The following is a 15,511-nucleotide window of genomic DNA, read 5'->3' as shown; positions in this document are numbered from 1 at the left end:
ACAGTAATTCTCTGAAAAATTCTCTATTAGTGATAAAGCCTTAAAACCTAACCATAAAGGGTAGTTTGTAACAGCAAGAAGAGGACAATGACCATTAAACAATTTACTAGTGGCCATACAGAAAAGTTTATTTGTGCACTGTTAGTCAACTTCTCAAGAAAACATTTTAAAAAATACCCACCTGACTTGTTTAACAGACACCTCTGTTACCTAGATTCATACAACCTCACCTGCACTTTACTGTCTTAAAATTTACATTAGATTATTCCTTATCTCCTGTTCTTTATTTTATAAACTGTGCAAGAAAAGTCATATTTAAATCCCCGAATAAACAGAGGATTTATTTAAACACAACTGTTACAGGAACACTTTTGCAGACATCCCCTTACAAGTCCTCAGAGCTGTGAGCAAGTAAGTGTACATAAAACTAGGCCCAACTGGATATTTACACTTTTAAAAGCAAATGAGTTTGTTTTTTTTTTGAAGTAGTATTCTCGCTTGTTTGGAATCAGTTACCTTTGGTCCATTATCCTGGATCCGGATATACCATCACCTCCAAAGGCATTTTTCTGTAATTGAATATCTTATGTTAGTACTTGCACATGACTGCATGTAGCTATTATTTATCTATTTTTTAAAATATGCAACCCAAAGCTGTTTATTCTGTCTGTACTGAAAGCATATATGATATCCCATACAATCGCTTTTAGGTTTACATTAAAAAATCCTTGAACTCTGGCCCAATTTGAAAAAAATACAATTGATTTTTTTTCTCCTGGAGATGCTTTGATGTAAAGCATAACAACATCTGAGGGGGAATCAGCTCTTTCTTAAAAGAACCCTTACAAGTCTGTGCAAGTGCCAAGTTCATTTCCAGGCATCCCAGCATCAGAAAATTGCTGATGCCCTAAGTTCTGCACAGATTTTCAGACAGGCTTATGGTACTCACCACAAAATGCTATCTTCACACGAGAAAAAAAAGCCTATAGAAGTGAAAAAGTCTACTCTGCAGAAATCAAGTGTCTTTGCGGGGATGTGTTCTCCTGCATATGACAAACTTAAAAATGCACTAAAAATAGCAGAATTCATTGTTGTTATGACAGTTTTATTCTGCTGCTGCTTTGAAATCTAGAAGCAACTCTGCAGATGTGCAATGGGCTCAAGGCAAAACGACACTGAAGTGGACTATGTTCTAGGTATACACAGATGTATATCTTAAAACTGAGATTTTTTTTTTAAAACTACTTTCATACCTCAGTTCACATACCTGCTCAGCAGTGCTGCTCAAATTTTCATCCGTTTCATGCTGTTCAAATGCCACATTTAGCCTCTGATCTGAAAAATACAATAGAAGCTAGAAGATCATACAACACGAACGTTTATCTAGATAAACCTGACTGGCAGTCAGAAATGTTTTATGGTGTAGTGCTTTGAAGGCACAAAACATGCTTCAGAAAATTCTACTTAGTGCAATTATTTTCAGGAAAGCAGGAGTTCAAAAAATACAAAGACTAACAAAAATAATTTGACGTCTTTCATATCATTACCTCCTAGAAATTATTTTATTTTTTTGCCTAGAAAAGCCATAAACACACACAACATCTTAACGATTCATGAGGACTAAGTGCAACGAATCACACCAGAGCCAATTCAATTAGCTGGATGATACAAAATTAACCTATTGCTAGGAACTGGACCAATAAACATTCAACAAGCATTCATATAAATGACAGAGATATAAACATTCAACAAATTTAGACCACAAGAACTTAATTGATACATGAATCTGAGCACTCACGTATATCCAGAAGAAACCCAAGCAAGAAAGACATGCAGACTGCTAGTATCTGCATTTTTAGAAATAAACATCAACTAAGGCATCGCTCTTCTCTACTAATCTAACTTTGACTATTGGGATTTCAGAGACTACTTGTACTGCAAATGGAAGAAGCAGCAAAAGGTTGGAAAGGGAAAACAGCAGCTCTTCCCATTCATTTATAGCGTTCTTCCATCTGGCCAAACCATGAGAATATGATTTAAATCTTTGTAACTGAAATGGATAGAGAAAAAAAAGGGGGTCAGGAAGACAACACAACTGTTTCGACTTAAAATTTCTTGCCTGTTTTTCTTGATATGCATTGCAATGGTTCTTTTTGTGGTTCTAATATGCTACAGGAATCTACAGAAAAAAAGAGAACAGAATATAAAGGGGATGTCAACAAACAGGACCTGGAAGAGTAGCTGGCCTCACCAGCCAAAGCAATCTCAGAACATGAACATAGGTGCAAAAGGAGGATAGACCTTAGACACCAATTGCAGAAGTATTCACCTTCAACAGTAATCATAAAAGTCATTCAGATAAGAGACGTACTTAGGAGCTTATCACAAAAATATGTAATGGAATGGATAACTATCACATGTAGGATTGGCTGCTGATACTTCAAAACAACTTCAGCCAAAACTGAATTTATAACTGATCAGTGTCAGGGATCAGCATTTCATTATGAGAATTTCAGTTACAGCTATTAACGCAACAAGTATTTATGCTATAAAGCTGAATTTAATAGTGCTTATAGAATCTCTGTGTATTACACACATTCAACACTTTAGAAGTTGGACATCATCTATGAAAAAAGTAGAACATCATTAAATACATCAGACTTAGAATAGGCCTCAAATAGCTTGTGTCTCAACTGCCATGCAAACTAACTTAAAATTTGTTCAGCATCTTTGCAGGATGCATTTTTTTTGAGAGATATCCTTGAGAGAAAAGGCAAGTCTTGCCACTTCATGGTGTATATTGTCTAAGCTCCATTTGGAGTCACACAATTATAAAATAAGAAACTACAGCCAAACACATCAAATACATAAAAAAGGAAATCCACAACATTTGAACCTGAGCCATTTGTTCATGTCACAGTATAACAAATATTTGAGCAAAACTCAAGAGAGATAGAGGCTTCTGAGGCAAGATTACTGTTGGTACAGACAGAAGCTTTTCTGCTATTGAGGTCCTTTGAATCACGAGTTGTCCCTCCACCTCTGCCCATCCAAAACTATCCTAACAAGCTTAGTATCAGCTGAAAACTTGAGTTGTGTGATGCACGGTCACAGCACTTCTTGCACCGTGATCCTGTCCGTTCACGCTACCCGATTTCCCCACCACACAGACTACAACGACAGGGTCAGCAACATTCTTGGGACAACACATCAACTCCCTATTTTTAGAAATATAAACTCGACAGAAGAATCTTTCGCCAGCCAGCCAGTATTTTGGCGTTAAGCAGTCTAAGTACACTCTGATCCACTCGTTTTATGCGCAGATTAAAATTACCCAAACCACAACAGAACACATACTTACAGGCATAGTTTTCAGTCTGTAACACACATGTCATCAGAAGACAGCCTTTTTTTGGTCTTTCAGGTATCCAGAGTGTCCAGAGTAACATTTTTGTAATTAAAGAGGCACGATCCTAAAAATTCTCGTGCCTGGCTATTACCCTTATTACACCCTTTTAACGATTAGTCTTCTGCTAGCCAAAAAAGTTTTCATATCGTTGTTTTTCGCAGCAGACACCACAGAAAACAACCCCCTGCTGTTACAACCACGGACTGAAGGCTTCCCTCCTTCCCTCCCCGTGCAAGAACCGCCCCAGGCTCCCAGGGGCCGCCTCCTTCCAGCGGCCGGGGGCAGCCCCGGGGCCGGCCGCCTCACCTGGCTCCCCGCCGCCGCCGAGCTCCGCGGCCATGCCGGCGGTCAGGGCCGTCACCGCAGCCTCAGAGACGGCGGAGCCCCCGTTTCCGAGCCCCTTACCGACACCGTTACCCCAGCCGCCGGAGCCCGTAGCGAAGGAAGCGGCGGTTGCAGCGGGCGGGGCGCTGCGCTAACGGTTGCGCACGCGCCGGCAAGGCGCCGAGGGGTGGCGGTTGGGTGCGCGCGCGGCGGCGGTTGGCGTGAGGTGAGGGCGGTTGGCTAGGGAGCCTTGGCCGTTAGGGTCGCTGTAGGCGCCTGAGGGTGTGGGTTAGTCCCTTGGTGGGCTCCTCCGGGAAGCTTGTGCCCAGCTACGGGATTGTGGCTGGTGGAAGTTGCCCTCTCCTTCACGGCTTCCAGCTTCCTTGGCCTGGCAGGGCAGTTAGGGAACTCGGAGCACAGCTGCTTGGTGTTGTCCCGCTTCCCGTGTGGATGGGGGTCGGGATGGAAGGCACAAAGCTCCCTGAGGAGACGTGAGGTGGCCCCAGGTGCAGCAGCGTTCTCAGGACGGTCAGGTGTGATGCTGGGGGAGCTCAGGTGTGAGTGCCTGAACCGGGTGCTGCGAGCTGCATGCAGCTTGGGGGTGTGCAGTGGGAGCACTTGCAGGTGGCTAAGAACTTCTGTATGGTGTGCTGGTGTTTGGCTGAGCCTTCTGGGCTTGTATAGCGTTAAGAGTAGATTGAAGATCCTCTGTACTTTAAATAACCCCATTGCTCCATACCATTGCTCTGTATTGCTATCTTTATTATAATTGAAAAGCATACTAGTAACCAACTTCACTAAGTCTGTGTATGGTAACGTGGATCATCCTTAGAACTTGTATGTTTCTACCCAATAAGCTGTCACTGGAGGAGTTAATTTATTTTTTTTTTAATAGTAAAGTCATCTGTCTGTCCTACATGTACAAATAGCAAGGTGTTACATCTGTTGTGTCTAATTTTCCTTTCAGACACCATGGTAAAGTAGTGCTCGAAGTAGTTCAGCAGGTTCTATTGTGGAACTCTTGTGGAAATGCGACAGAGCTCGTGATACTGTGGAGGAGAAGGATAAGGGGCCATAAACTTTTTGGAAACTGTGCTCCACTTATTCTTTTGCTTGTTATATAGATTAAGGTTGTTCTCAAGACTTGTGCAATTGTTTCTAAGGTAGAAATGTTGGAGTGCAGCATTCTCTGCTGCTCTGCAGATCTTGTTTAGGAAGATGTGCTTGCAGTTTTTCTTGAAATCCTTTGCTTTGGCTGGTTTGCAATGACCACCAAGCAAAACTGTAGCAGATTTTTTTGTCTTGCATTTCAGATTCACTGAAGATTTTTTTGTCAATCTGTTTTTCTCATATTACAAAATCATCTAACAGCATGTAGTTATGACTGCTTTGTTTATCTGTTCTCTAGATAAATATTTGATGGTTTTGGAAAGTGTTTAGGTAGGCAGTGAAATGTCTTAAGCTTGGCAAAACTTCTAAAAGTCATTTGTAACCATGGAAGTGTAAAAACCTATGAAAAGCATTCATGTTACTGCTTTATAAAGCTAAGCTATTTCAGCTCTTCTGTTTTCTGGAAACATGATTTGGGGATTGTAACAGATGCAGCTGTCTCGTTATTGACAAAATGACTGATACAGCTTCATTATTTTTTTTGCCTGTAACTTGTTCTTATGTTGGTAAGGACTCATGCGGAAAATTCTAACTTCTGCCTGCACAAATGGTTCTCCCTTTCAGAATAATCTGTCTGGCATTGCAGAAGTATGGCTATAGGTGAGTGTAAGAGCAGTTCCTCCCCAGTCTGCTTTGGAGTCTGCCCTCCAAGGGCATGCCATTTGCTTGTCCTAGAACTGACTGGCCCTAAGGAGGGTGTGCGTACATGTAATCAGGATGGGGGTGAGTTTCTCTAAGCAGTCTGTAGTTGGATCCTTTCCTGACTGTGTAACGGCAGGACTGCTGGCAAAGTCTTTAGCTGTAGAGACTCTGGGTTACAGAGCTGACATATGGAAGCTGCTTATGTAGTACAAGAGGCAAATGGAGACATTTGAGGAGACATGGATTTGTCTCGATATCCTAATGTTGTTTGGGCCTTGAGTTGAGGAATCCAACTAACACTATACAGACTTTGACTTGTCATATATCACTTGCTCTACAGAGGAATTCAGTAAAATAATGGTTTTAAAACAGTGACTTGTTCAAGTGACCATCTTTATTCATTCGTAAATAGGACTGAGAACAGTAAGTTCTCTCCTGTTGGTCCTGTCTGGGAGATTTATGCTTCATGCAAACTTACTTTTCAACGGCTTAACTGGCAAGGCTTTTTTTCTTAGCCAAGCGGCCAGCACAGTTGGTACTGAAATGGTATCTAGGCTCTTTTATGAAACTTCCTTTCTCATTTGTCTTATGCAGAATATTAAAATGGAATTCACAATTGAACACACATGGGATGATTTACCTGTGAGCCATGAGCCGGTAACAATTGGGCTGAAGTCATATGACGGAGGGCTGCTAATGGAAGTTAGTGCTCCCTTCTTTAATGATCCTCCAGCACCACTTGGAGAGCTAGGGAAGCCCTTCAGAAACCTGTGGGACTATGAGGGTAAGTGTAGCTGTTTTGCTGCAATTATCTGATTTGTGTACATGCTGATGTTCATCTGTATTTAATATGCCTGGTTGTTGTTTAAGTTTCTCTGATGGCTATTTTTAAAAACTGATCTAATTTTAAGTGTTGAATGTATGGCATCTACTAATTCAGTTCGGTTCCTTTGGTCACGGTACTGCTTTTAAAGATCCAGATATGAAACGTAAAGTAAAATTCCTTCCAGTTTTGTCTTGAGGGCTCTGGGAAAGAATGCTGGTGGAGAACTTCCTTGTAACCCTTGTCCCCCCCTTAAGGAAGTTCCTTAAGTAACTGTAAATGTCATACTGTATCTAGCCATAAACTACCCCCAAATGTATCAAAAGGGATGCTTGCTTTTTAGGTGGTGAATTGTTTTCATCACAAACACTTGACAGTAAGGTGAAAGGTTATTTTTATAGTAGTGCAACAATACAGATGACTAGGAAAAAGAAGAAAATGTTACATTTATGTCACTTGGTGGACGTAAAGGAAATGGACTACAGTGAACAAGATTGGTCTCAAGAATTGTGAGGTTGACTTTTCCTGATGTCAATAGTATGGGCGTTCAAACTTGGCCTTTGGGTTACTGATATAACTTGTGGAACAATTAAGGCTTGACATATTTTAGTATTAAAATAATTTTATGAGATGTGTATATATAAATGCATTTGCAGTAGGTAAATAGAATTGAAATCCTAAATATAGTTTCTACTTTCTCTTTAAGTAGTAGAGAACAATAGCTAAAACATCCTTCTATTAATTGCTTACTTTTCCAAAGTCAATTTCAGGAACAGGAAGGTATGAAACAAAGAAAGTAGAGCTCATAATATGATTCAACATTGTACCCAAATAGAATGGGAAATATTCCTGCAGTAATGCTGTTTTCTCTCTTCTTTCCTGTCTATACTTTCATCTTTACCTGTTGCTTTGAATAATGTAGCAACTTAATGCTTCTAACAGTTCTCTGCTTTCTGATTATTGAAATACTCTGATTTAAGCTCTACTAGAACATTAATGGCATCATTTCAATATCTATTATACCAAGTAGGCTTATGTAAAACAGCATAATAAATCATATCTAGTTCTAACTCTAACTAAAGCTTTATGATAAAATATCTTTACTGCGAGAAACACCATTATAGTTCTACCTAACGGTCCTAAAAAAGTGATTCAGTAGTCGCACCTAGTGTTCAGGTATATCTGAAACCAAGTAATTCCTTGTCCAAAGGATCAGCTATTTACAGGGCAGAGCGTTTTGAAAGTTACTACTTTCTTAATATTTCTGAGATTCAGCAGGCTTTTTAGTTGTGGTGTGTGTGCTTTGCTGTGAGTTCCTCTTTTTGGTGTTCTGTTGCGTCTGGTGCTCTGAATCCTCAGGCTACCAGCAAATACAAGACTCTGGCCCTTAAGTGCTTTAGGGTGAGCGTCTGCTGTGAGTGTGATTGGCCACAATCTGTCTTAACGCTATTTGCAGCAAGCATATTGGGTGAAATAGTTGTGCTGGTGCTATTCTTACTGCACTGAGAGCTAACACTACTTAGTAGAACTGCCATTTTTCTGATGCATAAGAATTTTTTTTCTGGAATGGCTTAGGCCAAAAGCCATTGTGAAAACAATTGTTTCCATGGGATGTGAAAGTCTTCGGATACTATAAAATCGGTAACTAATATAAAGCATTGACAGCCTGTGTCTTTTTTTAAGTTGTAGAGGCATTTTTCTTGAGTGACACAACTGAACAGTATTTAGAAGTTGAACTTTGTCCGTAAGTACAGCATGCTGGAAAAAGTTGTGAATACTAATTTGCATTTCTAGCTGTAATGCTTGTGAAATGTATGCATGAGGAAAGCTCTGGGTGCAGAAACTGCTTCAATATGGTGGATGTACAAATTTGTGGCAGAAAAGTACACTAATAACTTGGCATCGTTTTAAAATTGTGGCTCTGATTTTTGACAGTCATGGACAACACTTATTGTTGCTGCTTTCTGGCAAAAGAAGAGTATGGAAAGTAAGTGGTCAAGTGCGTTCATAATGTACAGAAAGTAACTTTTTAGGTGCATGTTGGCTGATTAGAAGTTAACTAGCTCTTTTTTCTGCCTTTAACAGGAAGAACTTCCCTTGGAATTTGAGGTGACCAGAATGGAAACCAAATGGGAGGGTAAAGCTCATCTCCCTTGGAATTATTTTCCACCATGCACTAACAAGTTTAATGCATTTGCAATTCATGGCTCAGGAGACCAGAGAAAATATGAAGCACTTCATCCTGTGCCTCGATGTGAACTTCAAGAAGGACAGAAACCAGATTTGTAAGAATAAAACTAGTTCTTCTGTGACATAGTTGGATTTGTCTTCCAATACTTGTACAACAAACCTAATTTGGTTTTCAGACTGAGTGCTAGTGCTATTTGAATTATACTGTTTAGCCCCACATCCATTGGCACTGTACTTAGTGTAAAGAACTGCCAGATAGCTGTAATTAGTGCTTGATTTCTATGATATCCCCTGGGCGCATAGCAAATGATGCATTCGACACCATTCACATCTGTTATCACCTTCCTTGGCTAAATCATAGATGGGTTGTTCAGGTTTTTCTTTGCCTACAGCACCTCCTGAAATGACACTTACTGTTAATTGTACCAGATATATCTCAGGTGAATCTCTTTTGCTTCTCCCCTACTGTTCTAAACAGCCTCATGTCTACAGATGGCTTCATATTATGGAAAATTTGAAAAGGCAGACAAAATCGAGAAGTATAATAAAAAGATACCCAGTATCAACAGAAAAACTAGAATATCGTGATATTTAAATTGTGCTGTGGGCCTGCTTATTTCCTAACTATGTGACTGAAATGGCTTTATACAGGCTGCTACTTGTCGACAGTTTGTGTAACGGAACTAGCTCTAGAGGACTGCTATAGTTCTTATGCAAACTTGTTAGTCAATATAACATGACAATTAGGTAAACTGGAGAACGCTTGTGAAGGGATTCTTTCTAGAGTACCTTTCCAAAAAAGAAAAATCCAGACTTTTTCAGACATTGTTAGCAGATGCATTCATATAAAGAGGTTGTTTTCATCACTCTTAGTTTGTCTTCGCATGTCAAATTGATGCTTCCTATTTAGAGAATTTCATTTACCTACTTAAATGATTAATAGTGTCAGATGTTCTGTTTACTGTTTGGCAGTTTTTTAATATAAGTATTAATTAGAAATTAGCTTATTTGTCATCTCAATTGTTTCTGTGTGGCAGCCTAAAGGAGAGCTTCTTAGCAAAAAGCAATTCATAATGTTTAAAAGCAACTGAGACAGTCTTACAGGAAAAAAATATTTACTAGCTTCATTACATTGTTCTGTCTTCTTTTTTACTGTAAGGAGAGGATATCCTTATGATATGACTCTTGAATTGGTCAAGAGTAGTAAACAATATTTGTCTGGAGTGCAGATAAGTCATAAAACGGGATATAATTTTGTTCTTGATCTGACTGGAGTTCGAGGCAACATAAGTTGAAAGAATTTAAAGGTGAGCACTTAAGTACCACAGCACAAAGCAAAGTTTGTTCATAGCTGAGGATTTTGTTCTGTTTCCAGTACAAGAAACAGTACTGTTTTCAGAAACAGTAGTGGTTACATTCCTGTCTAAGGAAGCATGGAAAAAAGATCAGTTCAACTTGTTGAGTATACATTTTAGATGCATAATATGAAACTTTTTTTTTTAACCTTTCTCTACAGTCATCGTTTGGAATTTTTCAAAGAATTGAATCTGAAGAGACTAATGGGAGAAGATTGGAAGCAGCCTGAGTCAGATATTTGGAAGTCTCATGCCAATTAGTAAAGTGGATTGAGACCTGTGTTTTCAATAGCACTACGGTTGGATGAAGCTGTATGAAAACAAGTTCATTTTAAACAGAATTTGTAAATATAAGATTAGTAAAGCTTTTCTTGGCACTAAAAGCATTGATCAATCTTGAAATTGACTGTAAAGTGTCTGGACCAGTTAGTTAATTCTAAGTACGTGAAATGCACAACTGCTTGTGTTTCAGTTAATCTGGGTATGGAACTTTTCATCTGCACAACAGAGATGAATCTGCCCCTTCAATGAAGGGAAAATTGTGCTAAAATTACAACTCTGTTTCCATGAGTGCTCTAAGACTGACGTGACAAGTTATCTGGCTTGGAATCCATTTACAGCAGAAATGCAGTAACCACAGGATTTTCACTATCTTGTTTTTCTTGGCTGCTAAATGTAAATCTTGTATGCCTGAATTTTGTGTTGCGATCAGGAGAAAGAATGCTTCCTTTAGGAGCAGAAGAGAACATACCTGTCACGGTGTTTCTTAGCCTGGTACTCACACTGCAAGATGCTGTGGAGGTATAATACTAGTCAGCCCCTTTCCTATACTTGCAATTTTCCTTTACATGTTGCTAAAGGGGGAACTCTATCTGCTACTTTATTAGCAGACTTCTCTGGCTCAAATTTCCATTTGGAATTTCTAGTGCTAGTTATGTACAGAGGATAGATTTACAAAAGGTTTTATGCACTCCAGGTAAAGTTTCTGGGGAAAGCAGTGTTTAGTAAAACCTCGGTATAATTGTGTGTCTATGGAAGCCTGGCCTTTTCATGTCACCTTAAGGATTCAGCTCAGACATATGAAAAATTTTAGACTAACAAGTATTGTTTGCTTGCCACTTAGCCCTGGAAGTATGAGAATGAATTTGGAGTGCCTAAACTTCTCCATATTGGTAGAATATTTTAACAGTACTGAATACTGTTAGATTGTAAGTTCTAATCTGCTAACTCTCACAAGATTTACAAATGTTCCTTTCTTATCTAGCATAGTAGCTGTTTCTTAGAAAATTGGAAGCTTTTCCACTAACCGGATCACACACCTGAAAAGTAGGTGGCTTTAAAATCAAAATACTCTTTGGGTTAGTTCAGAATGAGGATCTCCACCAAGACATAGTTCTCATCCCCTTATTAGAAAGAGGGCTTCCTGTATCCTTATCAAGTGTCATCGTCATAGGGTGAAAGCTGGTCACATTCTCTAGGTGAGGATTGTTCTGGGAGTCTGAGAGAATAAGATTGTGTCATAATTGAAGGATGATCTTTCAGAAGTTAATGCATGAGATGTGGTGTTTGGTCTCAGCCATTTGTGCAGCTTTTTCTTCTGGACAGTTGAGAATCCTCCGAGTTCCTGGAAGGGACTTGTGTTCATGTAGTCTAACATCCTGCTCAAAGCAGAGCTGTCCTGGAAGCTAAGCCAGTTTGCTCAGGGCTGAGTTTTACTTAACTCCATAGATCAGGATTCTGCAAACAGGATCTGGGTAGCCTTTACATACTCAATACTCAACAAGTTATGTAATGAAAACTTGTAGGTATTTTCCATTTAGCAACTTGTGTCCATTGCCTTTTGTCCTCTCAGTGAAAGAGTTGGACGTTCTCTAAAACCAATGATTAAGTAACTGAAGATAATTATTAACTCCCCCATGGGCTTCTTTACATGTTGTCATTCTCAGTTTGCCTTTTGTGAATCTCATTAGTAAGTACCTTCCCCTCAGATAATATTGAGATAAAAAAATGTAATTTGGGTTGTAACTCATGGGCAGCAGTGTTTCCAAGCTTTCTTATTTAACCCATCCTTTGAAAATCCCCTGTCTGTATTTAGATGTCAAAATGCCTGTAAAGTTTTGCACAAGCCTGCACTATTTCACATCTACACAGACACTTAGCACAGTGAGGGATATTAGTGGAATGGATTCTCTGTTCTTTTCTGAGCATGTATGCAGTAGTAGCCATAGTCTGGTCGTGTTTTCTGTGCTATCTTTAAATCCAAATCTACCTAGAAATTCTACTTGAAGAAAAGAAGATGGGAACATCCTGCATTTATGAAGAACATCTGTGATTAATTTCTGTGAATTTGAATGTTTCTTCAGAGTTCTTTTTTTTCGGCTTTTGATTCCTTGTTTGTACTTTCATTTTTATAGAACTATACTTTCAAATTTATTTAAGGATTAAGTTTTGTCATCTGCAGATTTTGGCATTTCAATGTGCTCCAATGTACTCAGCTATCCAATTCTTTCTGTTCTTTTAATTAGACACTATAGATTCCTTGCTATAAAGTGCCATCTGTTGTAAATTAGAAGTATTGTACATTCAATTGTTTGGCTTTTCTACCTTCAATTGATATTCAGTTTTCTAAAGAATGACATCGTAGTCTGAAATTCTGAGTGATCCAATAAATGTTGATTTAAAAACATGTTTGAGATGTCAGCATCTGAAGACCACTTTTGAAATTTCAGTCAAAAGCAAACAAAAACAATTTACTTCACTATGCTTTTAGACTTAAAATGATTTGTCAAAATTGTGTACAGAAGTTTAAAACCAGTTTACTGCTTTTTATCACAAAGGTTGTTTTCTTGTGGTGAATGGCACTCTGTATGTAAGAGACAATAAACTATTCAATGGTTTCATTTCATTCAATCCCACTTCTGACAGCTTCAGCTTTGACTTTAGATGCAACTACTGGATTATAAATTTTGGGAATAGATTGCTTTCTGTAAATAATTTGAAGTAAAATAACTCTCTGCAGTAGACAATATAATGCTAGAAGCTTCTGAAAATGGTATCACCATACAGGCTTTAATTCAAGACACATGCTACTCATAATTGCTGTCAGGTGGTTCACCTGTAGATTTCTAAGCTTTAAGATTGTTTGAACTGTAAATGCTGCCTTTCATCAGGCTTCCAAATGGGTTCATGGGGTGCAGAGATCAAACTTGTGCACTGACTTGTTTCTAAAGGTTTAAAGTTAGATATATCTTGTAGTAGAGCTTTATTGGAGGAGAGCATCTCACCATTAGACATATGTTAGATGTAAGCAGTGTCTTATGTAAACTCTGCACATAGCAATTAACAGATTATTAATGGACAGTACAATACTTGTCAGTATATCTTGCATCTCCTAGGTCTTTGCAGGGATGGATATCAGTGTTCATTGAGATGGCTAGCTAGGTCGTATGCTAAAAGGGAGAGCTGCATGATGGAAAGCATAGATTATGCAAATATTCTATCCACAAATCCATTTCACTTTGATTTAAACAATTCCACTGTGTGAGCACTTTGAGTCATCAGTTTCTTAAAAGAAATCAACCTGTCTGATGTGTTTCCTGTGGGTAATGTTTGGCTTTGTGCTAGTTACATCCTGTGGCGTACTGAGTCTAAGATGCAGGAATTTTATTATTTTAGAAATGGGGAATGCCTACTTGGCTGCACAGTATTTATTTTTTTAGCTCTGCAAAGACTTTAGGTAAACTTTTCAAATGTGACAGTTTCACATGTGAAAATGGTGTCATGACAATTTTAAGTTAAAAAATATATATATATAGTGTTGTATTTTGGCCAGAATTTCTAAGGAAACTAGGCTGTTGGAGTATTGCTACTTTCTTGTCTTTCTGGCAGTGTTATCCCCATCTCCCCCCACTACCAAAAGTTTTAAATCCATTAGCAAATTTCAGCTGAGCCAGGCAGAGGAGCAGAGTCTCAAAAGACACTGGTGTTTTGCAAGGTGGAGGCAATTCTTTGCTACAGTTCCAGCAAATTGAGGAAAATGAGAGCATTGTATAGCTCTTATCCTGTAGTTGTAGCACCCAAAACTTGATGCAGCTGGTGCGTGGTTAACTTGAGCCATAGTACATGCAGCCTCTTGCCCTTAGACTTCAATTAGGAAATCGGTAATGTGTGTAGAACTTAAGGGGTATGGAGTGGGTTACAGAGGTGAGCCCAGATTTCACAGGTTATACACTGGTTTTAACTTGAGGTAAGAAGTTTAGGAGAAGGAGTGTATATATAAAATAAGCATGAGGAACTGTTTTGTTTGTCTTGCTGTTTGTCAGAAAAAAAAAAAGAAATACCTCCTTTTTAATAGTAATTCATGACAAAGCACAGGTTACTTGGATGTTGCAGTGCAATTTTAACATTTGCTTTGTGGATAATGAGACTTGCTGATAAAACACTTCTGGACTTTGTAAGTTAAAATCTGTAGGTGAAGAAGGTAGGGGTAGTGCCCAGTTATCAAAATGTTTTGCCATGGTTCTGACTATAATCTACTTCCTGGGAAGGTAAGTGCAAGGATTGTGTAGGTAATTGTGTATGTAACTTGGCTGCTCTTATCTGAAGCAACTTATTTTTCTTGACTTGCATATTCTTTTCAAGCAATATTTTTGAAGTTGGCACGTGCATATTAAGCATTATGTTAGCAATTACAGTAAGTTGTTATTTTGTGTTGGTTTGAAAACTAAGTAAAATGAGGTCTTGGACATGTCTGGAACTGCGTCTACTCACCAATTGTACTACACTGATACAGCCTATGTGACTTCAGTGAAACAATGCTTCCTGGGTGATGTTCAGAGTGCAGGACTCAACCAGGCTGTATTTCTAAACCTAACACTCCAGTTAAGAAACAGTGCTTTTTGGTTTGTTGATTGATTTTCTCAAGCAAGCAACAAGTTTTGTTACATGTGTGTATTTATAAATAGTATTGTTAAATGAGTAACACTGTACTGCATGTTTTACAACTTTGTTAGTGTGATTAAGGACACTTAAAAAAACATCTAAGTGAATTGCTGCCTGTGGCATACTAGCAGGCAGCAGTGATCTGTAACAATACTCACTAAAATATTGGCAAGGACGGTAAATGTTATTTGTCACTGGCGAAAGCATCAGATATGAGAAGCTTTTTGGCTGTGGTAACTTAAGTGTAGAGTGTAAAAGCAAACTGATCTGAACCTTGAAAAAAAATGTGGGACTACACTTACACAGCGTTCAAGACTAATGAGCTTGTTTTTTTTCATTGCGGTAAGATAATTCAGTAGAAACTTACAAGTTTCTTAGACTTTCTTAGACAAGAATGCTGCTGTCTATAGGGCAATAGAATTGTCTTAGATGGTTTATATTATCCATGCCATTTGATTTACTAAATGTAATGAAATGCTAAGCAGTTTTACTGTAATTTTTTTTTTCCTTCAGATCTTAGTAAATACTTCAGCAATTGAGTCTGAATGCAGAGTTGGATAGTTACAACCTCTTACTTAGGAAATGATTAGACTGAAGGACTTGGCAAACAAAAATACTGAGCTTGGTGAATTATAAATATACCCGTAAAGAGAACTT

General features: G+C 38.5%; 2 protein-coding genes across 11 annotated transcripts in view; one reads left to right on the top strand and one right to left on the bottom strand.

The window, feature by feature from the left end:
* Positions 1 to 3,844, bottom strand: part of SCLT1 (sodium channel and clathrin linker 1) — a 41,227-nt gene extending 37,383 nt beyond the window's left edge. For 2 of the 7 annotated variants that reach the window (XM_035548134.2, XM_035548143.2), the window contains exons 1-4: positions 3,362 to 3,622; positions 2,120 to 2,179; positions 1,268 to 1,335; positions 517 to 569 (exon numbers count right to left, since the gene is read on the bottom strand). In XM_035548134.2, the coding sequence (XP_035404027.1) occupies positions 517 to 569; positions 1,268 to 1,335; positions 2,120 to 2,179; positions 3,362 to 3,449 (269 nt within the window). In that variant the 5' untranslated portion in view covers positions 3,450 to 3,622. Of the gene's footprint in view, positions 1 to 516; positions 570 to 1,267; positions 1,355 to 2,119; positions 2,180 to 3,361; positions 3,623 to 3,715 lie in introns of those variants that run through there. The other 5 variants (XM_035548153.2, XM_035548170.2, XM_035548161.2 and 2 more) reach the window with 5 other exon arrangements.
* Positions 3,820 to 12,818, top strand: C4H4orf33 (chromosome 4 C4orf33 homolog). 4 transcript variants are annotated; one of them, XM_035548228.2, is made up of 7 exons: positions 3,844 to 3,959; positions 5,415 to 5,503; positions 6,140 to 6,329; positions 8,052 to 8,112; positions 8,304 to 8,355; positions 8,454 to 8,653; positions 10,075 to 12,818. In XM_035548228.2, the coding sequence occupies exons 3-7, from the start codon at positions 6,149 to 6,151 to the stop codon at positions 10,172 to 10,174; spliced, it is 594 nt and encodes a 197-aa protein (XP_035404121.1). In that variant the 5' UTR covers positions 3,844 to 3,959; positions 5,415 to 5,503; positions 6,140 to 6,148; the 3' UTR covers positions 10,175 to 12,818. The 4 variants fall into 4 exon arrangements, with proteins under 4 accessions (XP_035404112.1, XP_035404121.1, XP_035404128.1 ...); XM_035548219.2 differs by lacking the exon at positions 5,415 to 5,503 and having other exon boundaries at positions 3,820 to 3,959; XM_035548235.2 differs by lacking the exon at positions 5,415 to 5,503 and having other exon boundaries at positions 3,953 to 4,266.
* The last annotated feature ends 2,693 nt before the right edge of the window (positions 12,819 to 15,511 follow it).

This window comes from Cygnus atratus, chromosome 4 (genome assembly GCF_013377495.2).
Source record: "Cygnus atratus isolate AKBS03 ecotype Queensland, Australia chromosome 4, CAtr_DNAZoo_HiC_assembly, whole genome shotgun sequence".
NCBI lineage: Eukaryota > Metazoa > Chordata > Aves > Anseriformes > Anatidae > Cygnus > Cygnus atratus.
This window is presented reverse-complemented; position numbering and strand designations above follow the sequence as displayed.

What these genes read in the sequence shown, in the direction of transcription:
- C4H4orf33 (XM_035548211.2), top strand. Translation starts at nt 6,134, where the DNA reads ATGCAGAATATTAAAATGGAATTCACAATTGAACACACATGGGATGAT. An exon ending in TTAGAAGTTGAACTTTGTCC is followed by an intron (nt 8,113 to 8,303) that starts GTAAGTACAGCA and finishes GATTTTTGACAG; the next exon opens with TCATGGACAACACTTATTGT. An exon ending in GAAGGACAGAAACCAGATTT is followed by an intron (nt 8,654 to 10,074) that starts GTAAGAATAAAA and finishes CTTTCTCTACAG; the next exon opens with TCATCGTTTGGAATTTTTCA.